We start from the raw sequence: 26,483 nt of genomic DNA, 5'->3' as shown, positions 1-26,483 counted from the left end.
TTTGAGAAACTAATCTATAGCATTATGGTATTAAATCCCGTAGACTGTATCTTCACAGCAAAGATGTCATATCAACTGTACAGAAATTCCCCTCTGATATAGCAGTAATACACTAGTGACAGCAATGCTGCATCATGTAGGCCAGTCCAGACAAATGCCAGTCAGCTGAGGGACGATTGTGTCACTTTCCAGAGTGTGGTGACAGCACGCATTATTGTTGGGGTGCGACCAGCTGGGGAGCAGTGTGTGTGTGTGTGTGTGTGTGTGTGTGTGTGTGTGTGTATGTGTACATATGTCTGAATGGGATGGGGATTGAGGGGCTCAGGAATGTTGGGGTGAGTGGGCATAGATTCATGTGTATGAGACTGTGTGTGAGACAATGAAAGCCATCCCACTCAGTTCTAAAAGCCTCCATTCATGGTGGACCTGAATCATCTGGTTCTCTGCAGTGCCAAAGGGAGAAGAAGAAGAAGGAGGGGAAGAAAAAGAAAAAAAATCTCACATTGAGTCCAACAATCTGATTTTTCAACTTAAACAAACAACAGACAAGTAACAAGGCAAGAGCGGAGGTAGATTTCTCTGCCTGATTGAAGATACTGTCACTTTTAATCCTCAACATTCTGTTGAAACAAATTGAACTGAAGATAAACAATCACACTGGCAATGAATCCAAAGCCAAACTGAAGAAGACAGGTTGACTCCAAAAAGTACAGATCAATCATTAAATATGTAGTTCAGGCAAAGACAAAGTAGGAACCTGTCAAATCCAATATAAGGACACAATTAAGCAGTGTTAAGTGGTAATGCCGGCATAGAAACGTCTTCACAATGGCAATGTTGATGTTTAACAGGTATAGTGTTTATTATATTTTTATCATCTCATTTTAGAATGTTAGCATGCTAACATTTGCTAATTTGAAATACATGAAAAAAAACTATGGTTGATGGGCTATCAGTTTTGCACATATTTGGTCATAAACCAAAGTATTGGACAATTTGAAATTTAGACCTCATGATAGTGCTAGAGAAGAAGTTAAGGGACCAAAATTATTACCATCCAGTGGAACACGACTGTTTTTAAACAAATTTCATGGCAATTCATCCAACAGTTGACGACACATTTAAAAAAAAAAAAAAAAAGACAAATGTCAACCTAATGGTAGTTTTTTTAAGAAAAGTCAGGGGATTGCAAAAGTTTATAGGATACATCTGTATCTAACTTTGTGCAAACCCATGAAGTAAATGTTGAGATATTTCACAGAACAACTAAAAACATTGAACTGGTGGTGGCATTATGGGAAAAAACAGGGGTTATTAAGATTCATCCTGTCAACATCATAGTTATCTCTACCAATTTTAATGGCATTCCAGACAAAAGTGGGGATATTTCAGTCTGGAACAGAGTAGAGTAGTGACCGACTACTCAACAGAAAGACCGTCAAACATTGCCATCCCCAGAACCATAGTGCAAGCAAAATGGTGGAAAAAAATCTATTGTGCTTTTCAAAAGATCACGTACAATAAAACAGAGCAAGCTAACAGCCAGCAAGAAAGAGGAACAGGGTCTTTTCATATAATAATCAAACATTATTGTTATACAACTGTAAGTCTGCCTACCATCCAGTGAAGGTTGCACTTGCTCCCTTGATAGTCAAAAAGAGTCCAGCTCCCCAGTGCCCCAGCTCAGAAAACTAGGAAACCAGCTCAACCCACATGACCCAATTAGAAACATCCCCTGGATGGTGGAGAAAAATCTGTCTCTGTCCTATCCATCAAACAGTCCCGTATGCCCCGTAAGAGCAGCTCCAGATAGTGAACCGAGTAGGAAGAGGTGTGTATCAAATCATGTAATATGTTTTCAAGATTGCTCATGGTCTTTTTCAACAGAATTAAGTTTCACACCCATAATAGAAAGCTGCCCATTACAACCTCAGCCTACAACTGCTGCTAAATAAGCTCCAGCAGATGTGAGATGAGAACGGTAAAATATTACTTCAAAGATATTTCTTGGAGTGACTGAAGAACAGTGTTGTCCCAGCTGATCTAAGAACCTGACCCTGTGGCCTTTCAGTCAAAGATTAAAAAACAGCCTTGTGATTGAATGGTTTGAGTCCCCAATTGGGTTGAGAAAATCTGTTTGGATGAAGTGAAGTATTTTGCCGACTTTAAACAGTTACCAGCTGTGATGGTGGCGGTGACTGTAAAAAGCAGATTTCAAGTACGGTTGCTTTCTCTCTGTATCTACTCCACAAGGCCAGTGGTGAATATTTTAGATAAACTTGAGTAATTTAAAGAAGACAGGACAGAACACTTCAACAGAGTTTTGTTTGGCTGTTTCAATAACATCTGTGGTTCATGGATGCTGCTTAATGAAAAGGAAAGCAGGTTCTTCAAGTAACTTAAAAGGCTTTGATTTTATGGTTAGTTCAAAAGAACATTAATTACTGAAACAACTCCAGGGCTTTTCCAACATGCTGGAACTTTGATGAGGAAGTAGCACATCGAAATTGCGAGAAGACAGCATTATAAATTCTACTTCAAAAGTTCCTTGTAGTGGCTTCATTTTTCTTTTAAAAAATTATTGATGGCAGCATCTTGATTGAAGCAGCTGCGGTAAGTGCAAAGACCAACAGAAGCAAAGTTTCTCCGGCTCATTAGCTTTTATTTCCCCCTTGAAGGTGTCATAATAATACTAGAACAAGATTTAAGCTTCTTACACCCTTTATGAGGGGGCAAAGATTCTGACCTCATGGTGGCGAACACCTACAGCAAATGTTGTCCACAACCCAAAAACTTAAAGCAAAAAGGGTGATTTATGCATATGCTCACAGGGAAAAAAGAGATTCAGTCATGGTGATAAAGATATACATGAAAAACATGCATATTGCAATTTTAAGCCTATCGTACTATTACAATGTAAGTCCTTCTGGACAAAAGCGTTCTCTAGATGCTCTAAGTATAGGTTTAAATGCCTAACCACCGAGTCATCACAGTAATATGCTGTCACCATCTGTCAGTTATATTTCTTTTCAGAGTGAGCATTAGGTGTACTGGCTAGTGTGGCAAGTAAAAACAATTGTTAACAGCCTTCCTGCAGAGAGTGGCTGTGCAGCCCTGGCATACAGCCCACTGTACCTCCTTCACTTAGGACCTTATTGTCTACTTGCATGTTTGTGTGTTTGTGTGTGTGAGAGACAGTGACAGAGAGAGAGAGAGAGAGATGCACTGCAGTCTTAGTTCTTTCTGAGCCAGAAAGCCAAAGGGACATCAAGACTGAGAAGCAGATATTATCTGTGCTCTGCTCTTGGTGGCTGTTTTGTAATTCTATCCATCTATTCATTCAAATGTAATTATTTTATACTATTTGGGAAGGTATTCTTGTTTGGCATCTTAGTTAACCACAATTTCTGGCATTCGACATCATGAAGCCTCACTGTCAGTAGGCCTTTAACCTGATAAAAGTTGTCACATACAGGAAGGCTGGCATTAGCAAATTGTGTCAAATGTAATACTAAGAAAGACCAGAGAGGCTTTGCAAAGTTTTCTTTAATATTCTAGCAGCTAAGAATCCTCTCTCTTGCTAGTCTTTGATTTATAGTTTTTCATCAAAAGCCCATAAAACCTATTATTAAGCCTACAGTACAGTTTTGTTTAAAGAAAGGCCTTTCTTGGGCAACCCACCAACTATCCATTCTTGGAAAAAAAAAAAAAAAAAAAAAAAAAACCCATCTTGACGATCAAAGGCTACAGTGAGTAAAAACATCAATTTTGTAGGAATGCTGTTGTTTGTTGTATCATCAGCTTAACTGGATAATGTTGCTTTAACCCAGTCCAATGGCCTACTTCATTTCAATATATTTGGTTGTGAAATGAAGTACCTGCAGATTTTACTAGATAAGTAGGGCTATTTGGCTTTTCTTTTCCTCCCTGCTTCAGAATAGCACATCTTATATGTTTGCTCCCTGTCAGCTGTGCCATCTACTTCGTCGTAAGGTACAGCCTTCACATATCCACTTTTTTCCATTATTGTAGATGAACAGCAGCCAACAAATCCACTGTTCTATTTGAAAGCTCCTTGATATGAAGGGCATTATACAAATCAGCTAGAGGCAGCACACACGTGAACACCAGAATGACTGACGATTTATGATGTTGCCTTCGAGATTAGTTGCAGCAAATGAGGTACCAAGGCAACCCTGGTCAACACTGGCAAATCTTTTACTGTTTATATAAATACAATGGATTTCCAAAAACTACAAAACGTGGAATAACTTAGTGGATTCATGTTACCTCAGTGACTACATGAAAACAAATGTACAGACATGCACACATAGTGCAGAAGGAGGGGGCTAATCTCCCATCTACTACGGTAATCCACCACCTCTCAACCCAAACATGCATGCGTGTTCATAAAGGCCCATCTGGACCAAGATTGGCCGGCATTTGCTGACAACTGCATCATTTGTATTACTATATCGATGTTTGTTTGTATCCCATGGCATTTTCTTTGCAATAAGTCCGAACCTGCTTAAAGATACAGAAATACTTACATGAAAGCATTTGTTCATATCTATCAAACTTTATCAAAAATTGTCCTATTAGGGGGCTGAAATAATAAGAACACATAAGTATGAGTGAGAAGGTCATCAATCTGCTTCTTTGAAACATCTAATCCCTTGTTCTTGCTTTTTCACTAATGCCACTGTTACAACACGCCAGCTCTTTTCCCTGCTTCACCAGGAGAGGACAGAAGGCTTCTGCTCAGATTAAGAAGGTCATTACCACTGGATTAGTGACTATCATATTACTTTCAGGGATTTCTCATTCGTGTGAATGCCTGAGGCTGTATAGTGCCGATTTATGTATGAGGTTAAATCATATTGTAACACTTATAGCGTTTTGTAGTGCCATAGCTCAACTGAGCAGAATGTTTAAAGTTATGCTGTGAGCTGCTTAATCAATATCCCTTAGGATGCTTCAATGAAAGCAGTGTAAATGACTGTCAAAGTACTGAAGCTATGGCTAACAAAGCTTGCATAACAAAAATTCTGAGACAGATTTGCTTCACTCAACAAATTGGGTGGTTGAGTTTTTCCAAGATCATGAGTCACTGCATCTTTTACTGTTGAAAAATTCAAAAAGAATAAATCACGGTCAGACAAAAGATCTGCAAAAAAAAAAAAAAAAAAAGATTTTTAAAGGAACACCTTTTTCATCAAACCCTAGCTTATAATATAGTTTTTTCATTTCTCTAAAAACAGGCACAAATCAGATTCATTATCCGCTTTACATTGCAGTAAATTGTTTAAAAATGACTCTACTTAACTTCAACGATAAACAAACTGACAACAGATGTCAAAATGTAGCTTTGAGAGCAGATGAACCAAGCAAAAAACACAGGCAGCTTAAATGAATCATGTCCATGTTTCAACTTAATTCTCATCCTGGAATAATACACTTAACTGTGGACTCTAAACCCATCATTCAAGCTGCACGGTCAGGATTGGGTGGGGGGCTGTGGTACACCATGGATTTCCAGCTCTTCATAGCATTAAGGTGAGTGATGAAGAGGACATCCTCAATCTGTCCTAAACCCTCCTCTGACAGATATTTCCTTCTCAAATTACAGTCTTCCATGGCTTGTAGTCATAGCAGTGCATCTGACGAGAAAAATCGGCACTTAAAACATCAGTCCACTTTGTAGGTGACAATGGCCCCAAACCGAGAATGACATCATGGAAGGATTCAGGAACGATTACATCAAGAGCAAAGTACAGATCTTCCTATGTACATGACTTTGACTTTCCAAAACAGCCCCGGGCCAAAAACAGAGGTGTGGTATTGCATTTCAAAAGACGTTGCTGTCATGATATCCAACAAATAAAAGAGTCCATACCAGTGCAGATTCAGAGCATTCACATTTTATATTCCAGGTATGAAGGCTCATCCTCTTATTCACAGTGTCACTCAGACATTTTGACAGGACAAATAGATGGTGAATGTGCTTCAGTGGGACTGACCTTGTTCTGTTTTGATTAGGGGCCTGTTGCTTAACACCAGGCTATCATGACACGCTTTGAAAAAACCAGACAGGAGATCGTGATCGTTTCCTTTCCCCATTTGTACATGTCAACAGCGTCTGTGCAGCAAAAAACAAAATGTACCTCAAAAAGAAATTCGAAGTATCTAATCACAACTGCAAAGACTGCAATGCAGGAAATTCACATCATGATGAATGCCAATTAGAACTTCAGTTCAAGCCACCAACACATTTTCAAAGACATGGAGTAGATGGCACCCAAATTTAAGATGCTCTGATCAGTAAAACGCCATCATTATTTTATATTCCAAGGAGGAACAAAAAAAAAAAACCTAATCGCAAAAGAATGACTGTGCAGCAAAAGGCAACACATATTAAGGGGCAACACATATTAATGTCTTTCCCTGACATCTCTCCACATGGCCTCACTTTCTCTGTCAGTTCAACAAAGGAGATAAACATGATGGATGCAATTTACTTGTTTGATTCTGAAAACTTTGACTGACTGTCGTGTTCCACATTACACTCAAAACAAAATTCCAAACCTGACCCAATCACAAGACCTAAACCTAGTGGTATTTTGTTGACCCAGTACAGTAGCAGTATTTCCCCTATATGACTGCTGCTGCTGATTTTTTTTTTTTTTTTTAATAAATGAGAGGGGAGAATAGAAGGAACATTAGATTATTTTGTATTCAATTCACACACCTGTGAGTAAAGCATATAAATGAGAAACTTTGCACTTACCTGATAATGAAAGCACAGCAATTATTACAACAAGCCCCTGGTATATGTCAACAATGAAGCAAGCAACACTGATCACAGATTCAGGATTATCAATGAAATGAATGAATATGAAATAAACAACATTTGGAAGATCTATCTTGATACAAAGATAGTGGGTATTCTGCTGCCTAGCAGCAATGTTTTTACAGGGGATCAAAAGGATACACAATTTTTTTAAAGACACAAAGTTTTTAAGTGGTTTTACATGTTGCCAATACACATTTATTGATCGCATTTTCTCACGTTTGCTTCACTTCCACTGCCACCACTCCTTCCTGGGGGAAAAAAAACTTAGTATACTAGCACTATTCAAATTTTGTGTTCTGTAAAGTAACACAGATCTATATCCATACCAAACTAGGCAGAAAGACGTATGGAGAGATGATATATTATTCATACAGGATGTGAGGATCATCATCAGTGTTCTTGGCAACAATTACCCTCTTTTTACCATTTACTTGGCTCAGTGCATTGTTTCCTGGCCTTAACTCAATGTTTCCATGGTAAACACGAAGAGTTGTCATCAAGTCTAGTCCCATCTGGCACTTTCTCCTGATATACTACATCTCATTCCAATTTGTGATTCTGTTATAACTTAAAAGGATAACAAATACCAATACATGGTTGGAAACTGGTTGCAGCTGTATTTTGCAGTTGTGTGTGTGCGTCTGTTTGTTTTTTCTTTTTTTTGGTGTGTTTATAAATATTATAAACTTATAAATATTACAGCGCTGTACACATATCAAAAATACTTGTCCTAAGATTAAATGATGCATGCATACTGTGAAAAGCAGACTGAGGATTAAATCTACAGTCAAAATAATATCTACATTGAACAGACAATCTAATAACATGGACCAGTATGGTGATTTGATGGCTGGCAATTTCACTGGAATATCAGCCACTGACGTGTAGATGATATCACTTTTCCTTTCAGGTATGTCACAGTGGAACTTTGTATTATTCACAGCCCTCTAAACATGCCATGACTTGGATAGAAGGAGGTGGTGCTGAAATTTCTAGTATAGAGAAAGAAAGAAAGAGATACTCAAGACAATACAGAACTAATCGAGAGTAGACACTGAAAAAGTTGAGACAAGCACTGGAAGAACATCTTCCGAGAAATATTATTTAGAAAATACATTTTGGGTTTGCTAACTTGTTCTGTGGGGATCACAGTGTATGAATTAATTACTGAATATCTTCGCACTTTGTTCATAAAAACAACACATCTGAAGATGTTATCTTGGGCTCTGGCAAGTTGTGACTGGCATTTTTTTCGCTATTTTTTGAAATGACATTTTTTGGTATTTAGTTCACTTTCATTTTAGCGATAAATTGAAAAAACAATAATGAGGTTAATCTATCATAGAATAATCACAACTTGCAGGACTAATCTGTGACGGCTACGACTAGAGAAAAGAATTCTGAATAAACTGCACAACTACAAGTTAATGTACGAAGACAGTCCAAGATGACCTGCCCTTTTTTTGCAAAGATGCAACTGTCAGAGCAAAGTTTCAATTTTAAGCAGGTTTTAAAATCATACAGTATGTTCAAAACTGTACAAGAGTCTCTCTCTGGCCACACGGCATAACTGCCAGTCTATATAAACTTAATTCCTTATTTTATACAGCTTTTACTCAGCATGGGTGATTCCTCAAAGAAAGCCAGCCACCAACATGAAATACTTCAGTGGCTTAATCTGTAGTATTTGGCTTTATGTAAACTGACAAAATATCTTATTACAACACCATGTGCCAAACCAGGTTTACTGTTCTTGGCAAGTTTAGGGTTACATAATCTAGAAAGTTTTTCCATTTGTTCTAATACATACTCCATTTTTATATATAAGTTGGATGTCTTTCCTCCAGAAGCATTTTTAATCATAACAAGGTGAGTCATGAAATTAGGCAATATAGCAGAGTTATTCTCTCACAGTTATGGTTTGATATGAATTCGCCAGCAGCAAAATAGTCCTCAACCAACACTGAGGAAAAAAGCAAATTCATCAAACCACAAACGTTTGTTCTGAGAAAAGGCCAAGTCAGATAATACCATTGGGTTTCTGTTCACGCAAAGACCCTGTGGCTACATGACACAAATCAATCACGCTCACCAACTGAGGGTTTTCCACCCTCATCAAAGGGCAAGTCAGGCTCTTCTGAAGTTCTGAGGAGCCTAAACACCATCATTAGCTACAGTGTTACTGACGAGATGATGAGAAGAACTGGCAGTCAACGAAATAAAGAGTTCAGGTGTGAATGCTTCATATCAAGTTGTTGGGTATTACACACAGGGCCGTTGGATGCTACTTGTCTGAGCTCGGTTCCCATGTTGACACATTTTAAAGGACTATTTTGTAGTTCATAGTGGACAATATGGTTTTGTTGAACAAAAAAAAAGAAAAAGAAAAAAAACTAATTAACAAATCTGTGGTGGAAAAACGTACTTGGTTGGTTGTGACATGCACCCTCTCAAAAATGCAGCCATATATTGGTGCTATGGCAATACCACATGGAAACAACTACCACCATGACTGGTCAGCTAGGGTGGCTCATGTTTTCAGCTACATGTTTCCAGTGCTGGTATAGATTGTTACTGAAGAAGCATGAATTAAGTTCAAGATTCGACAATGTTTTCCTTCTGGGAAAATAAGGAAAAGATTGCTGAATCTGGAACTAAAAGCATCTATGTTTTCTCATCTAGCAAATCCATTTAAGTGCAAACAATCTCATGAATGAAATTAACATTAACATGATGCAAGGCAACAGTCTACTCCTCATTTGTAAGAAGTCATTGACAGTGCAAACCCTCCCATCTTTGTCCATGTCACAGTATGTGTGAAGGTTTACTTTTGATACATAATAAATGCATGTCACAGTCTGATAATTCAGGACAAGTCAATGTACCATTACAGTGGTGCTACAGCAATGAACAGGATAAAATCCAACACTGAACCATAAATCTGTTCCAACTCCAGGTGCACCTATAGCAGGACTACCAGAGCACATTGACAGAGAAGCACACAATTGGATTTCAACAGCAGTTCCAATGGTCTCTGTGCAGTTAGCTAATGCACAGCAGAGTTCACATTATTCTCGCCTGACAAAACAAACCAAAATAAAAGAGTAGCTGCTGCAGGTTAATACAAAGAAAAAAAACTTTAAAACCAAGCCCACTTTGTATGAACGGGCCCTAAAATAGCACCAGGAGGTAACCAAACATGCCTCTGCAAGACAAGCTTATGTTATCCAGTTGTTTTCTCGTATTTGTTACATGGACAGCTATAGTTAAGCATGACATACATTTGGTCAAAAGTTTGAGCTATACGTCTTCTTAATTAAGTATTTCAATGTAAGGGTCTTTGTTTCCCCCATAACACAATAGACGTAAGATTACCAGGTGCAATTATTATTAACGGGTAAAGTCAAATCTAAAATGAAACAAACATGAGAGAAAAAGACAGGCAAAGGCAGGGGAAGTTTAGTTTCCCACCAAAGTGAGTGGCTGATGGGGTGCACAACACTATGCATACAGGACTCCACTGTTTCTTTGCACATTCCGATTAGTCCCTGACAATAGATGGCAAACAGAGGACCTGTCGTCTTAACCTGTAGCCTCAAGTCCTGACACCTTATATGACACAACAGTTGAATTTAAGCAGTCAAAGAGTGGCCATTGCGTTGCTGACTGAGTCTTTGTGTTGATCTGTTCATTAAGGAACCAGTGACCTGTCTCTGGTTCCCTGAGGTGACTGAAGGACCATCACCAGGTGTGTATGGGTAATGAAATCAGTCCCCACGGGGAAAGGGTGATAGAAGAACAACAACACAGGAGCAGTATCAGTTCCCTCCCGCCTTTTCAGCTCTCAGCCCTGAGCTGCATCTGAGATTCTGGGTCAGTATTAGCTTTTTAAAGATGTGATATGGGCCTCCGAGGATCTTGGTGCCGCTAAATAGGCCGGTAATGGCCTCTGACACTCTTAAAGAGGATCTGTCATTTGTAATACTACTTTGAGATGTAATATACTTGCATTAGTTTAAACATTGCATGATAATAATTACATATGAACACATATCAGGTTGCAAGTAAAATATCAAGTGTTGAAAACATTAAAAAAAAAAAAATTAGTCTCAAACTAGAACAATGTATAAAAAAAGAGAGAGAGAGCATAAAAAACTATTATTGTCTTCTTGGTAATACAGAAGTAGTGTGTCAAGCTGTACCAATGAGAAAACTGTTTGATGCATTAAATATAATAGGATAAATGGTCGGTGGAACAATCCCCCCAATACAAATGCAGTTTGGCAGCTGATAGTAAAATGACAAAAAGATTTAAAAAATGTGCAGGGACAACAATATGATTTAGGCAGTACTATCTAATAGTGGGGGGAGGCAGTTCACTCCTGTACAGAGGCCCCATAATCCCTACCAACACCCCTGCTACACTGAATCACCCACTTTATGAAAAGCTTTGTGGCACAGTGGGCTTCAAATCTGATTTTTAAGCCTTTATGTAAACCTACAAAGCGGTGACTACATTCTACCAACTTGCAACAGATAATCAGCCAGTCAACAGTGTTTTGAAGGCTGACAAGAGGACCGCTCACTGCAGGATGACAAAGTGAAATGCAATGGGGGCAGGCAAGTGTCGTGATTGAAATTCTCCCAGAACAAAACCTCATTTGTCTGATTATTGTTCACCAGGCTCGCAATGAGGCAAAAATCCATTCCACATGATGCATTCATTGTTTTCAGCCAAACATGCACCAGGCCCCACAGCAGCCACAGCTAGTGTACAATGGCCCCTCACCAAAAACAGCTGAAAGTCTACTGCAACATTCAAGAGGGTCTCTTACAAATATGTGCACTATCCTATTTGGAATTTTAAGGCATTACAATACTTAGGGTATGGGATTACAGGTAAAAAAAACAAACAAACAAACAAACAAACGTAACTTTCTGTTTTTGGGGTGATAAGGTAGTTATTAACTCAGTACTGACTTTCTCAGACACACGTTATTAGAGGAATGTTACATGGCAGAAGATTAAATTATGAATACATTTGCGATAAATGCACTGCCAAGCAACGCTGTAACCCGCCACAGGAACTTCGCGGGAATATAACGGATTTTCGACTCAATCCGAGTCAAATTACCCCTGTTTGAGTCACCTTTCAACAGGTGACGAAGCAATAAAAAAAAAAAAAATCAAACTGCCGTTTGAAGGAGAAGACGCAGCAGATGCAGGATGCAAACCAGTAACTAAGGCCACACAACGACAACAAAACACCTGCGCGACAGGGAAGCGACGAGCTGCAGAGTAACTGCGTATTCGCTACTCCGTAACATACCTCTATCCATTTCTGCGCCTCCTGAAACGCGGAGTCTGCGGCCGACTCGGTCGCAGGGTGATGCTGATGAGACTGTCCTATGTCTGCAACCGGACTTGCCATTGGCGAAGAAGCTCGGCTCTTCAAGTATTAAAGCCTGTAGAAATGTGTAAAAGCAGCTCGGTGCCGCGTTATTCCACTGAAATCGGTCGTGAGCCGCGTCAGTCGGCCCGTTCCTCTCCGTCGGTTGTAGGTGTTGCGGCAGCAGCGGCAGCACCGGCGAGGCGAACGGACCACTTGCTGCTCTCCGGTATCGCGCCTGCTGGAGTCTGGGGGCAGACAGCCGGCGTTAAGTCACCCAGAGTCACTTGCACGGCTTCCGGCGGGAGCGCTCAAAATAAAAGTTTGGGTGGAGGACCACGCCGCATTACTGGGGGCATTTTCAATATGGTATAGCTGCGTCTATTGTCATGTCGCAGTATCACAATAAATGAGGTAACAGTCACCAATCTTATCAAACCCATCAAATGCCTAATGCATAACATAACTCTGAGGTGGAAAGTAACTAAGTACATTTACTCCAGTATTCGTAAGTACAATTTTGAGGTGTTCCTATTTTACTTGAGTATTTCCACTTCATGCTACTTAAAGCTTTTACTTAACAACAGGGCAAATATTATACATTTTATTCCACTACATTTATGAGGCAGCTTTATTCACTAGTCACTTTGCAGTATAATATTTTAATTCCAAAATATATGATCTGCTTCTAAAAAAAAATAACACATTGCTGATTGCACTAAATCTCCCTCTTATCAAGTCATTTTGGTCTGTGATTGAGTCTTTAAAGTTTTGTTTTCTTGAATAAAACTAAAAAAAAAAAAAAAAAAAAAGGAGAGTGTAATAAGAATATTCCAACCTATTTTCAAGACAGTTTCAAGTATTTTCTAAACCACCATCATGTTTCATAATTCTTCCTGCCTCATTCTGTCTTCTTTCAGGCTACAAACTCTGCTCTTTGAGGAACAAATTAAAAACTGATATTGGAGTCTAAAGTATTCTAACTGCACTGACTGATTTTTTCCAATTTTATTTATTTATTTATTTATTTATTTTTACACAAAATAAGGTTTTTACAATACAATTATATTCAGAAATGCCCTCAAGTGGTTGGGGAATTTTCTGATTATTCTGTCCAGTGGTATATAGAGACGTTCAAATTCATTTATGGCTGTGAAAGTGTGTTAGACATCCTAGTTAACGCCTTAAAGGAGGTACTGCGCACGCCTGGATGAAACACATCAACGCTGGTGTTGATACTATTTCTTACCAAAGTTACAAAAACATTTCTTGGGTTGGAAATGGCTCAACACGCCATCTGCTGTTTTAAATCATCCTGAACCTGGCACAGAGTCATCGATTTGGGACTTATTTACATCATGAAATTTATATTTTAATAAAAGACTGTTAATGCCCTCTAACCAGAGGTGGGCGACCACACTTTTTCTGTGTTTCACAAATAAAATAAAGATTTCACAAATCTGAAACTGTGCTCTAAACAGTCTTTAGCTTCTCTGGGGTAATCTACTCCAAATCTGATAAATCTAGGTATAGTGGTTTTCGATCTAGACTTGGGCCAATTGGGGTCTGAACATATACAATAAAAGTCTCACAGATCTGAAACTGTGATCTGAAAACACTGCATTCTTTAGCTTCTCTGGGTAAATCTGGTCCAGATGTGCCAAATCTAATGTAGTAGTCTTTGGTCTAGACCTGGTCTAATGTGGTCTGGATGGGGGGACTTTTTTGTGTTTTCACATAAAGAATAAAAGTTTAACAAGTCTGGATGTGGTTTTTGGTCTAGACCTGGTCTAATGTGGTCCGGATAAGAACAAAATTAGTGAAGTTACACTTATTTGTGTTATCACCATTAGAATAAAGGTTTCACAAATCTTAAACTCAGTTCTAAACAGTGTTTAGTTTCTGTGGGTAAATGTAATCCAGCTTTTTAGTGAAGTGGTTTTTGGTCTAGACCTGGTCTAATGTGGTCTGGATGGGGGGTGGGAGTGTGGGGTAAAAAAAAAAAAAAAAAAAAAAAAAAAAAAAAAAATCGCCCTTTTCCGTGTTTTCTCAAACAGAATAAAGGTTTCACAAATCTTAAAGTGGGTTTTAAACAGCTTTAGCTAAGATGTCTGCAACCCTTTCAACGACAATAAGTGGCTCAAAAGACGGAGAATCAGTCGTTCAAAGATGGAATCGTAAGCTAACATTAGCGTCCTGCTGACTAACGTTAACGGTACCGCTTCACGGTTAATCTTAGCTAAAGCAAGGAGGACAGTGCACACTGCCCGTGAGAATAATCTCGAAAATGTGAGGATTACGGACAAATAGATTTTGCAGGTGCAGAGCCAAACCGGGGGGGCGGTGGGAACTGGGGAAAATGCGGGACGGGCAGAGGAGAAGGCGAAGGGCTAACAGGTTAGCTAACAAGCTTGCCTAGCCAACCTCCCAAGTACAAACGCTAACACCATAACTTCGTGTCACTCCCGCTTAATGTTCCTGAGTTTTTACTTCTACTTAACACTTCCAAGTGAAATCGGCAAATGATTAACGTTGTGTTGGCGTCACATAACTTGGCAACCGATTCTCAAAGACAGAGAGGGAACCTACCGCCGATTTGAAGTCATTTCCAGGTTCTTCGAAGACTCTTCTGTCCGGTCGAAGTGAAAAGTATCCCATAGATTGCGCCATTTTTAAAAAAAAAAAAAAAAGGTCGGTGACTGCTCCGTTTCTCAAAATTTAAACCAAATGGCAACCGGAAGTAAATAGATGTCTTTGTTTTGGCGGTAGAAACCAGAAAGAAGTGTAACCGGAAATTACATATTTATTTGTTTATTTCCGAATTTGTCAATGAAAGCCAAACATATCATTCCGTATTAAAAAAAAGAAAACCCACAAGAACCAAACAATACAAGGCTGTTTATGTATTGATATTATTAGGTATACTTCATATTCAAGTCCAATTTTTCTAAACGTCGTCCGTCTATTGAACCATTCATTACTGAATTGAGAAATTACATTAAATCTGTGAAATTTGTTCATAATGGCGGATTACTTCACAAGTTTGTGGTGCGCTTGAACCGTGCTGCATTACACAGAGAGGCGTTTCTGTTATTTAATAGTAGAAACGCCTGTCCGAGAAAAAAATGTCCATATTTACAAGCCGCAGTTTTGCAACGTTTCATTATTATTCCCGCCCTCCTCCAGTCATTTGTTCGGGCTCTTATTTTGGTTGCGAACCCGCTCTGACTCCGCCGGTAATCCAGCAGATCTTGGCTGTCTTGACGCAGCCAAGCCTGACGGGACTTGCGCACCGCAGTACGATTCGCTCCGGTGGCCAAAAATACACGGAGCAGCGCCGCTCCAACACCAGTCAGTGAGGGCAGCGGCACACGGGGGGATCGCGCACCCACTTTCGCTATGTGGGACAACTGACAGTGCAGAGAGCTCACCGCTTCAGAAGAAGCGCACGCAAAACTCATCCTCACCCGTGACCTCCCGTTGTTGAGGCGAATAACTAAATTGTACCGTTCAGAAAATGTATTTAAATTCGTCAATCAGTATATTCTCATACTTTCGTCAGCTTGATTCTGGTACAAACGACGGTTATATGTGGTTTGGTGTTGGTTTTGGATTTGGTTTCTGTGATTTTTGTCTAAAAATAAAACAAATAAACTAAATAAAAAATAAAAAATTAAATGACAATAAAAAGTTGGTTAAGCAAGTTCAGCTGGGTTACCCTCCACCAGACCCATACAAGAAGATTAATAATGAAATGGCTGACTGGAAAATCTGTAGAGGCTATTCTGGACAAGGTTTGGAAAAGTGGAAAAGTTTTTGAAAGCTTTGCCATCCCGATCTACCCTATTCTTTTAAACAGCACTTTTTAATCAGAAAAAAAATCCCGTGATAGCCACTGGTTATTAGTTTGATGTATCCTATATCTTAGGAGGCCAATTAAGACTTCTCCGGGGCCTGCAGACACCCCCTTATTGTCCACAGGGTTGGTGATATTCTTACTTCTTTGCTGACCTCTTGTGGAAAAATGCAGCAGTACTGAAAAGCAGCAGGAGGAGGAGGAGGAGCTTTCCAGAGCAGGTCTACCGTGCGTATCCAGCTGTATCCAGTCGCCACTCCTCTCCTCCTGTCTCATTTCCCGGATACCAGACACAGCGGTCTAATTTCACGTTGAATTTTCCCTGCAGGATCCGTGCCAATGGCTTGTTTTTCACTAGGCAGGCTGTCATCATACGTTGCTCACGTGCTCGGCTCACCGGATTGACAGCCCCACCTGTGTTTGACAGCAAGCACTCTGAACCTGGAGGGGCGCCAGGACGGCTTGGCAAGTACCACTACCGCTGTGTTATTCCTTCTGTCTCAAGAAGTCGCTTCAATTTTCAATTTTCATGTTAAAATTACAATTTTATTTACTTCTTTCAATTGTTTTAATAGGCTGGTAGAATACCAAGAGTCTCTATTCTTCAAATTTGTTGACTGAAACAGCATTAACTACATGTCTATGCAACCACAAACATTGTGATAAAGTTCTATAGACATTTATTATTTCTATTTATTTCAAGATCCAGTTGCCTAAAATTCAAGAAATGTGGCTCTAATAAATATGAATAAGATTAAAACCTAGAGAGTTTTTGCAAAAAAAAAAAAAAGATATGAATTATATGTAGTGAAATCTCTGCAGAAAGGGTCTGTCTACTGTTTTGATTTTTTAACAGGCTTGTTCCAGTGTGTCACGTCTGGTTGTTTACGGTCCTGAGTGCCTGTAAAATGATGTTCATTATGGAACCAAAAGGATATTCCCTCAGCCCGCAAAATAATATTTTAATATTATTTTTTAATATTACTGACAAAATTTGTCAAAATCTTGGTGTAATGTATCGTGATGTAGATATTACACATAAAGTTGATTCCCGAAGGGCTACACGTGCATTCAGGGCAAAATACAATGGTTAAAATGTAAGAACAGAGTGGCTAATCTTTCAAAGGATGATTAAGAGTCTGCAGGTTTTTGCTCCAGCATAGAAGCTGATTAATTCAGGGAGAGCCCTTGCTGTTGTGTTTGACTGACAGAAACAAGTGCAGACTCTCTGCCCTCCACAGTGCATGGTTTGACAGTCCTGCTTTAAAAATGTGTTACAATTTAGGAACTGACACACTTTTACTGGCTTATACCAAAAAGAATGACCACATTTTGCCTGCTGGGGGTGCCAGAGGCCAATTCTTTTCTCTCTTTTTTTTTTTTTACAAGCAACCAGTAAAGTGGTACAAATCATACCTTGCTGAACATCCCCCTAATACTATCTGAAGTGGAACTGGTGTTTTTGACAATTTAAGCTTTGTGTTTCCAGTCATGACTAGTCACAGTTAGTGGGGGACGCGTGCGCGCAATAATGTCTCAGTGGTAGCCATAATTCCCCATAGTCAACTGTTATATGCCTGCCCCAAATCAATTAAATCAAAGTGTAAAACAGTGAAGTTGAAGTTGTGCATGCCAAGATACAGAGCGTTTAACCCTTTAAGCTGTTAATCAAAAAGAATTGCAATAGACCTCATCATTTATGAGAAATGAGCACTCTTCTGCTGAAAATAGATGTTTTGTTTTTGCCTTTTTCTTGCTGGAATAATATGCCAAGAATCAGAGGCTGGATCAGACAAGAGCCATAATCGATAAGCTGAAATTGATTCCCCGAATTGTGCAAACACAAACGATAACCAATATGTCACTTTTCTGGAATCTTGTTTTGGAAAGAGGCATTGGAACCCTCTCAAAAGCCTAATTTCTGCAAACTGATCTCAGCTTCTCCCTGTTTTATCCACAGGTTTTGAGGTTTCTTACTGCATTTCCAGCGGCTATTCAAATGTGGCTGATTGCCGTTTCTGTCCCGCTGCTTCCTGCTATCGTCATGGTATCTGGCCGTTATCGTGGCAAAGTTTCCACGCTGTGCCATCGAGCTCTGGCCTGGGCACTGAGGTTGGTGCGAGGGAGAGTGTGTGTAAGGAGCACGCACGCCTTTGTGTTCTCCAAATGCACCCATGGCAAAGTTGACAGTGTTGTGGAGACCTTTGACCTTTATGCGGAGACACATCCCTCTTTGTGCGTTGGTCCAGAGACTGGTAAGTAAGCACTGGAATAACTTTATTTGCCAAATGTACTAAGTCACAGTAAACTGTCTTTGTGAAAGCGTAAAGCTTTTAAAGTTTAATCTAAAGGTTACAATTTAGGTATAGATCCAGTGGTCGGGAGCCAGGATCAATTGGGAAAGTTGTAAAAGTCAAAACCTTGCTCACAGAAACCTTCAGTGCCTTACCGGCTATAAATAGCTACTAAGAAACTTGTTAAATTGCTTAGAAACAAAATCAAGTGTGGAATCAATCACAGGAGTTGTGGGTCAAGTTTAAAGCCCATTTATTATCAAATCAAAAGTGATTCAAATATGAATTTACAAATCAAGTGACCATCTCTGCTACGGGGAAATGAGCAATTACAAGAGTAGCCCAGATGAAACTAATGTTGCTGATATTAGGGGTTTGCCTTTGAGGACGCTTCCTGCGCTTTTAGCCATTGTGGCTGAACTCAGGCTGCTCGCGCTGACTATCCAGTTCTTCCTCCGCTCTGGTTTTGAATAAATCAGAAATGTACAACACATTTTCCCAGGCAGTGACTAGAACAGCAGTGGTAATTGTTTTAATGCACTGGCTACATTGTGAACCAGTAGTTTATTGAGGTAGAAGAAAAATGAGCCTTTACAGATGCTTTATGAAAAAGTCGCTGCTCATTACTTGAAAAAACAAGTCTGTAACTCTGCAAATTTGCTTTGACATCTTACAACTTACTCCATATTCGTAAGTCTTCCATGCTTGCTGTCGACAATATTAATGATATGGACAATTCTGTTATTAATTCTAATTACTATGTTCTGCCCACAGGCAGTCTGGTAGAAAATCGTTAAATGAGGGAACTGCCGCTTCCACATTTCACAGTACATCAAACTGGATTCTTCATTTTGTAATCCATTACCTCATCTTAATTAATCTGTTCTTTTAAATTAAATAATCAATCATGTCAGTTGTTAGTGTTGACATTTCAGATCAGTCGTTAGTCACAAACACGAAATGAGTATGAGTATTTACCACATTAGTTTGTTATATTATCGCAATATAATGCAACATAATTAGTGAGTCAGTCTAGTCTGTATCAAGAAAGGCACTGATTAACATTATACATTGTAAACTCTTCTAAATTCCACGTCCATTGCACAGCAGCATCCATTTATGATCCAAAATGACTACTAGAGTCCTCGGGTCTAGGCCAACAAAGAAATCACCACCGGGCTTGTTTTTGTCAACTCAGGTGGGGCGCTGGAAGACGTGGTGAGGCGCGTCGGTCCCTCCCGGGTGTTGGAGCTGGGGATGCACTGTGGCTACAGCTCAGTCCGCCTGCTGCGACTGCTTCCCCCTGCTGGCAGACTGGTCACGGTGGAGCTAGACCCACTCACCGCAGAGCTAGGAGAGGAACTCATACTGGTGGCTGGCTTCCAACACTCTCAGGTGCAGCCCGGAATGATCACCACAGCCTAATAAAAGAAAGTCTGGTGAAGAGAAACAGAAAATGACTCTGAACAGAAAACCAAAATCTAACAGGGAGAATTTAACCTCCTTTCCTTCACTTTTCTGATCCCCCTCAGTTCCAGGTGTTGACATCTAGCTCAGCGGATGCCATCCCAACGCTGCGTTCACTTCTTGAGCCTGATCCAAGGACCTGGGAAGGCTTCAGCCTGGTGCTAATGGACCACGATCCGCAGCAGTACCTTCGAGACCTGCTGGCTCTGGAGAGAGAAGAGCTCCTCTGCCCCTCTGGCTGCTCTGTCCTTCTGATCAACAGAAGAGCTGAAGATCTCAGAGAAATCCTGGATCACATCAGAGCGAGAGCAGACTGCTGCTGGATCAAGACGGAGTTTCAGTTTATGGTGGAAATCTTCCACCAAAAACAAAGTCCTAAGGTGCAGTAGATTGTCAAAGCAAAATCTAATGATGTGGGTGTGTGATTTCAGTTTGTGTCAACCAGTATTGTTAAATACATAATAACTTATCGGTGGATGTGTTGAATGAATGATTTTGAAGTTGTCAATCTGTTTTGTAAAAACTGCCTTTTTTTCTTGGATGACTCAATGGAAAAACGAAATAAAATAGTTTTTATCTTTGTCTTCGGCAAAGTCTGATTCAAAGTTATTAATACTAATGAAACAAGTGATATGTGTTAGAGCAGCTATGCTGTGAATTTGTCTACAGTTTTTGTCTACAGTGTTGGGATTGTTGGAGGTAATATACAGCAGAAAATAAAAGCATGACATTATAGATGACCATTATAAGCTTCACATTTTTTTTTTTTTTTACCTTCAAGGTTATTAAATGGCAACCGAATGACAAACAACAACAATTAAACACAGTTATCAAAACCAAGTGCAGGTCGAAAAGATGCAAACATTCATTTAGCCTTGTTGTACCGATTGAGAAAATTTCAAAGGTGTTCAAACAACGGCTTGATCTCACAACAAAAGCAACGGAGAAAAAAATACTAGATGTAGAGCACAGAGTAACCACTTGATGGAGCGCTCTGCTTTTTGAAGGAACAGAAACTCAGGCATGGCACTTGGTTTTGACCAGGCGAGCCTTTGAAGGAAAATGCCGCCTATGTTGACATGTTACATCTGCACCTCAGGGCAGCTCAGTAAACACATGTAAACATCTTTCCATACAAACAGGAGAGTCAGCCTTTGATTCTGTGATGCAAATACTCTTATATTTCCTGATTTACTCATAATGAGGTAGATGATCCACAGCTGTCTTGTTCTGACACACACTCCCCTCTTGAGCATGTGGTGTTGTTTACTTTTAGGGCCCCCGTGTCAGTGTTTACAATTAAATAAATAAAACATTATTAGGGAAATTGCTCCCAGTCAATCTTTTTTCCCCCCTTTTCACTAACATGGGCAATCATGCTCCAAGTGACTATAATGTCTGAGATTCAGTGTTCCAGCAAGCATCGTATATGAGGAGAATGAGGAGTGAAAGACGAATGAGGAGTGTTGTCTTCCGGGTAGAACTCAGGTGGAGTTTTCTGAATTAGCTTCCAATGGCACTGCTGAGGCGGTTAAAGCAGCTGGAAAGCCATTACACGGTTTAGAGACAATTTAGTGCAGAATTTAAATAAATAATATTCGCGCAATAACAAGATTTAATTAAATGCAATATTTCCAGGAGCCTCGGGGTAGGTCCAGAGTCCAGGTCACAGCCGGGGGAATGTTGTAGTGAGTAAAATTATACAAACGTAGAAAGCTCACTGCGGTTAGAGAGAGACAGATAAAAAGAGAAAGTCAGGGGAAGGGGCGGTCTGTATAAATTAGACATGGAGGTTAGGTAATACACGGAAAGGGATGAGAACATTGTGAATCCATCTAGTTTAACCGTTCACTGTGAATGTCTCCTCGGAGTATAACTGGCTATGGTGCTGGCAGAGTTTGATGAGCTGCATGAATACTTTATAATTTCATACACGGATCAGTGTTTGCACAGCAGGGGAAGTGGCGATTGCTTTTGTCGAATTGGACTTTGAAGGGAAAGAAAACACTGATTTCCAGGAAATGCTGATATGTTTTAAGGTTAGTTTGCCACTGGGGTTGTTCATTATGCATTAGCTGAACACCGACTGCTGTCTGACACAACTACCCCAAACCTCCGCACCATAAGGTCACATGGACTTCAGTTCAGCATGAAGTAATAACAGGAAAATAGACTACAGGCATTTCGTTACAGTTTGCTCTCCGACTGGTAATAGTGGAAGTGCTATTAACAGTTGACAGTTGCAGAGAAGCATAATCAGTCAACCGACTGATTAGTGTTCAAAGTTAGTCATATAGTCAGTGTCAAAATATAAGTAGGCTACTTTCATTCCAAATGGAGACGTTCCACATCTCGACAAGGCAAGGTGATGCCCACTCAGAGCAAGTGATTGCCTGCATGAAAGTCAAAGTACTGAATTTTATTATCGCTAATTAGCCATCTGGAGCATTTCACTTAGGAAATAGCAACATTCAGGGTGGGTGTAATCATCTGCGAGGATTTTTTTTCACCCATTAGAAGAAGTTTGCAATTTGTGTTTCTTTGAATGAAAGAACTAGTGTCTTTATGGCAGCAAAGGTTCACGTCCTTGGATTCTAGTTTTCTAGCAGAGTCTGCAGTCTTTGCAAATATTTACTGCAAGTTTCTGAACCAGCATATGTATAACAGTTTTGGCATTGTGACCGGATAGTTCCATTTAATTCAGAAAAAACGGCTTGGTGTAAAGGTAATTTGACTCCACTTTCCATACTGTGCCCCAAACCAGATTTGCAGAAGTGCAAGCAGGAAAAGCACGGATATATATTTTTAAGATTTATACCTATCCCCAGCCCATTGATACCCACCTAGTCACATGTTGGTGGCCTATAAGGCAAAACTACACATGCATTTTGTATTTCTGTTAACCTATCATGCTGTTTTTTATGTTGATAGTTACAACCTCGGCTGTTTTTGCTCTCAATCGGCTGCAGTGTACTACAAGATAATGGCTTTTTGATACTAGCGGACATTTTAGAGACACAGCATTACTGTCACGTTAGCTTTACCCCAACATTTCCCCGAATGGCCAGTATGTGTATGTAATTACACAAAACCACCACCATCTCGGCTCAGATAGTCTCCCAACTTGCCACAACACAAGCGTTAGAGCCAAGACGTGGTCAACTTCCCGGCTGTCAGAGGTGATTTAACATTTCCTCGCCCTAATTTCAGAGCGCCAGTAGTGTACACGGTGATGTACAACAAAATGTAAACACCATGCTGCATGACCAACCAATCCTCTGCCCCTTCCTCTGAGTTCCCTGTTTTAATGGGTTCAGTTTCTGGGTTCCTCCTTCGTCAGGTTATGAACTGCACTCTGTGCTATGGAGGCTGGAGAGCGGTTGTAAACACAGCTTTCAATTATAAATTAAACCCTAAAAGAGCCACGCTCCACTGCCCCCGGGCTCTCTGCACAAAGGCCCTTCATACCCAAACAGCCCACACTGCACTCCTGGGAACTTCTGGCCAGCTATTCATCAGGGTAAATTCACGACTGAGACACAAACTTCTTCAGTGCCTGTGAGTGTCAGAGTAATGCAGAGAATGTTATATTCATCTTTTGTATTGTGTGGGCCACTATGCCATCTATGATCCCGCACTATACTTCAAGTGGAGGTTTGACAGAGTGGGCAGTTTTGCTGGTTTTGCTGCCGCAATATTTTTTGTAGAATTACATAATTTCATCAAATGTAAAGCTGAAGATAATCAAAAGTGTGATATTCTGTCCCTTGTACACCAAAGTATGATTTCATGCAGAACAGAGCAGGACAGATGAAACAGAACTCTACATTTTTGCTGCTGAATCAACCCCCCCACACATACACACACTGTAACTTCCATACTCCGTGGGAAAAAGTCCTCTAAACAAAAAGGCATCATAAATTGTTTTTCGTTGTGTTCTAAAATGACCCACTTGAGTGTTTTTTCACTGTAGCCAAAAATGATTCATACGGCTGTTTTCTGGCCTGGCACGGCTATTTTTCAGGTTTGCTTAGGTTTTAGACACTAAAAAGACTTGGTTAAGGTTAGGGAAAAGTCACGGTCACGTTTTAAAGAAACCAACGGATATGAAGTTACTTCTGAAAGGCCACGCTGCTTCACACGGCCACCAGAGGCCCTTGTCAGGCAATCGCTTACGATGCGACAACGTTAGGGTTATGGTTTGGCTTGCTTTGGGCACAAAAACGTCTTGGCTGGTGTAAGGGAAAGAGCGAGGTTTGGGTTCAAATTCATTAAGGTTAGGGGACCTCAGTTGTCACAGTTATAATACTAGCCACTTGGTTAGGGCTGGGGAATGACTGCGAAACCAGCGTTGACTGCCGGGGAGCAAACGGTGGTCTCCCTATTCATGTCCATTGTTTTGTCGACCCATTCATCTACACTGACCGCCTCCAACATCAAACTATTTCCTAACTTGCTCCTGACGGAGCAAGAGTCATAACTCCGCCAGCTGCTACTGGGCTTTGGTGCTTGAACGTAAACAAGTGCTGTTTTGGTCACTGGCAGAAAAAACTGATGCTGTAGTTTTTCATGGGAGGACAGTCTCTTGTAAACATCAGCCATCTAGGCATTTGAGCAAACGAGGATGACTGTCCATTTTCTAACGAGGACGGCGTCCAGCCGGATAAAGTCACTTAAATGTGGAAATTCACAGGGACAGATAGTGCGGGGCTGTTTGGCCTGCAGTCAGGAGTTAACGAGTGAAATGAAGATGCCATTTTTTCTGTATCCAACCTCAAAGCACAGATTTTATTGGGTGATCAAACATTGTTAGTCTACATTAGACTATAGTCTACATCAGTTTACAATGTTGTTGTGTTTCAGAGTAGATATGGTTAAAGACAAGACCAGAACTTTGGTAACTATTCTATTGGACCTCATCAAACTTTTTTATTTTTATTTTTTTTTACTTAATATACAGAATTGAGCCTCAACAATCCACTGCAAGGTTGTGATGTTTTGGGTAAATGCATGTTCTTTTGACGTCAGCATGTCTTATAGCAGCATAAACATGTGTTTACAGCAAAGTCATTTTAAATTCACAGCATGTTTCTACTCAGGCAGTGAAAGAACAAAGCCTCGCCGCTCTGTGCATGGTTCATCAACTGGAGTGGGCAGAGCGAAAGGAGAAAGGAGACTCCTGATGGCCTCTCCAGAGACCAAGGGACTTCTATATTTGGTACACTGTGATAACCCCTCTCCAACCTCACCTCCCCCAACACACACACAAAGACCACGCTTCATACTGTTCACTTAAGTGTTGTGTAATGATGCATCCTCACATTTGATTGCTGTCACTTGAAAATGTTGTTTCTCCAGCATGATCTTTTCAGGAGTGAGGACAGCCTTATTTTTAGACTGTCTGATGTGTACTTTTAAGATATTACAGGGGATTTTACAAAGAGTTTAATAGACTTATGGTTTGTTACAGTTTTCCTCCCTGTATGTATCTGTATTATGCATCCATTTGTCTGTATATCTATGTATCTATCTTTCAATCTATGTCTGCAGAGGGGACCGTCCATGACTTTTTAAATAAAACTATATCTTATTTTCTATAAGATATATTGCAGTATTCAATTTAGTTAATTAGTCCAGTCCCTCCCACCTCCTTTCATTCATATTTTTTCTCAATTTCAAATTATTAATGGTGAAATATATCAATTGGCTCTGGTGTGCTAATACGCTAAAGGCAAGAGGTTCTTTGCAGAACTAACACGCTTAATTTAATATTAAAGTGATTAAATAAATAGAATTAAGATGGTTTGCAAACAGCATTGCTGTGAGATACATGGGCGAGAATCCACTTACTCTACATTCCATTTAAACACACACTTGAAAAAGGAAGGCTCAGCTAAGCCATGATCAAATTAAGCTGGTTACCCGTTCCTTTACTTCCTGTCAGCTATTGAAAAATTAAAACGCTCAAGCCCTCTCTTTTAATCTGTGGAGGGATCTGACAATGTGAAGTGACTCTGTCACCTGTTTCTGACCCAGACTTCAACCTGCAAGACACACACGCACACACACACACACACACACACGCACGCACACACACACACACACACACACACACACACACACACACACACACACACACACACACACACACACACACACGCAAGCATTCACACTCATGCCCTCCCTGTGGAGAGAGGGAAGACTGAGAGAAAATAGACCTCCCACCATGTGGTGTCTTAAGAGGGTTGAAGCCTCTCAGAATGTACTTTCTCTCCTCCAGGTTGGAGAGACCTCCTACGCTTCAGGTTTCTATTTTTGAGGAGAATCAAGACATGCTGTCCATGTCTCATACTTGAGATATTAAGAGCATTAGTCGGGTGCTGAGGGAAAATTGGACAAGCACTGCTACTGTTCTCAGACATTTTTAGTCAAAATGGTGACGATAAGGCATCATTAGAAATACAGATACATCGTGTGGTGCTGTTTGGAGCTTATTTAACTTGTTTCACCATTACAATGTTCACTCTGACACTAAATCAATGAGAATATATTGATATATTTGCTAAACACATAAAAACGCTAGCTACTCGCTAACTGATAGCCAAAAGGCAGAGAGACATTACA

At 40.0% G+C, this 26,483-nt stretch overlaps 2 protein-coding genes across 10 annotated transcripts in view; one reads left to right on the top strand and one right to left on the bottom strand.

Annotated features, from left to right (window-relative positions):
- LOC120785007 (LIM and calponin homology domains-containing protein 1-like) overlaps positions 1-14,983 on the bottom strand; it is a 97,464-nt gene extending 82,481 nt beyond the window's left edge. For 3 of the 9 annotated variants that reach the window (XM_040119235.1, XM_040119238.1, XM_040119237.1), the window contains exons 1-2: positions 14,832-14,979; positions 12,183-12,490 (exon numbers count right to left, since the gene is read on the bottom strand). In XM_040119235.1, the coding sequence (XP_039975169.1) occupies positions 12,183-12,284 (102 nt within the window). In that variant the 5' untranslated portion in view covers positions 12,285-12,490; positions 14,832-14,979. Of the gene's footprint in view, positions 1-12,182; positions 12,491-14,831 lie in introns of all 9 variants that reach the window. The other 6 variants (XM_040119239.1, XM_040119241.1, XM_040119236.1 and 3 more) reach the window with 4 other exon arrangements.
- Positions 14,984-16,236: 1,253 nt separating this feature from the next.
- On the top strand, positions 16,237-20,542 carry LOC120785485 (catechol O-methyltransferase-like). Its single transcript, XM_040120244.1, has 5 exons — positions 16,237-16,326; positions 16,427-16,563; positions 18,059-18,353; positions 19,591-19,787; positions 19,925-20,542. Exons 3-5 carry the CDS (start codon positions 18,098-18,100, stop codon positions 20,246-20,248), a joined length of 777 nt encoding a protein of 258 aa, XP_039976178.1. The 5' UTR covers positions 16,237-16,326; positions 16,427-16,563; positions 18,059-18,097; the 3' UTR covers positions 20,249-20,542.
- The last annotated feature ends 5,941 nt before the right edge of the window (positions 20,543-26,483 follow it).

Source organism: Xiphias gladius, chromosome 23, assembly GCF_016859285.1.
Source record: "Xiphias gladius isolate SHS-SW01 ecotype Sanya breed wild chromosome 23, ASM1685928v1, whole genome shotgun sequence".
Taxonomy (NCBI): domain Eukaryota; kingdom Metazoa; phylum Chordata; class Actinopteri; order Istiophoriformes; family Xiphiidae; genus Xiphias; species Xiphias gladius.
The sequence above is the reverse complement of the archived record's forward strand: the minus strand, read 5'-3'. Positions and strand labels throughout refer to the sequence as shown.

Coding starts and splice junctions, on each gene's coding strand:
- LOC120785485 (XM_040120244.1), top strand. CDS start 18,098: ATGTGGCTGATTGCCGTTTCTGTCCCGCTGCTTCCTGCTATCGTCATG. Junction 18,354..19,590: donor GTGCGTTGGTCCAGAGACTG/GTAAGTAAGCAC, acceptor TTGTCAACTCAG/GTGGGGCGCTGGAAGACGTG. Junction 19,788..19,924: donor CTGGCTTCCAACACTCTCAG/GTGCAGCCCGGA, acceptor GATCCCCCTCAG/TTCCAGGTGTTGACATCTAG.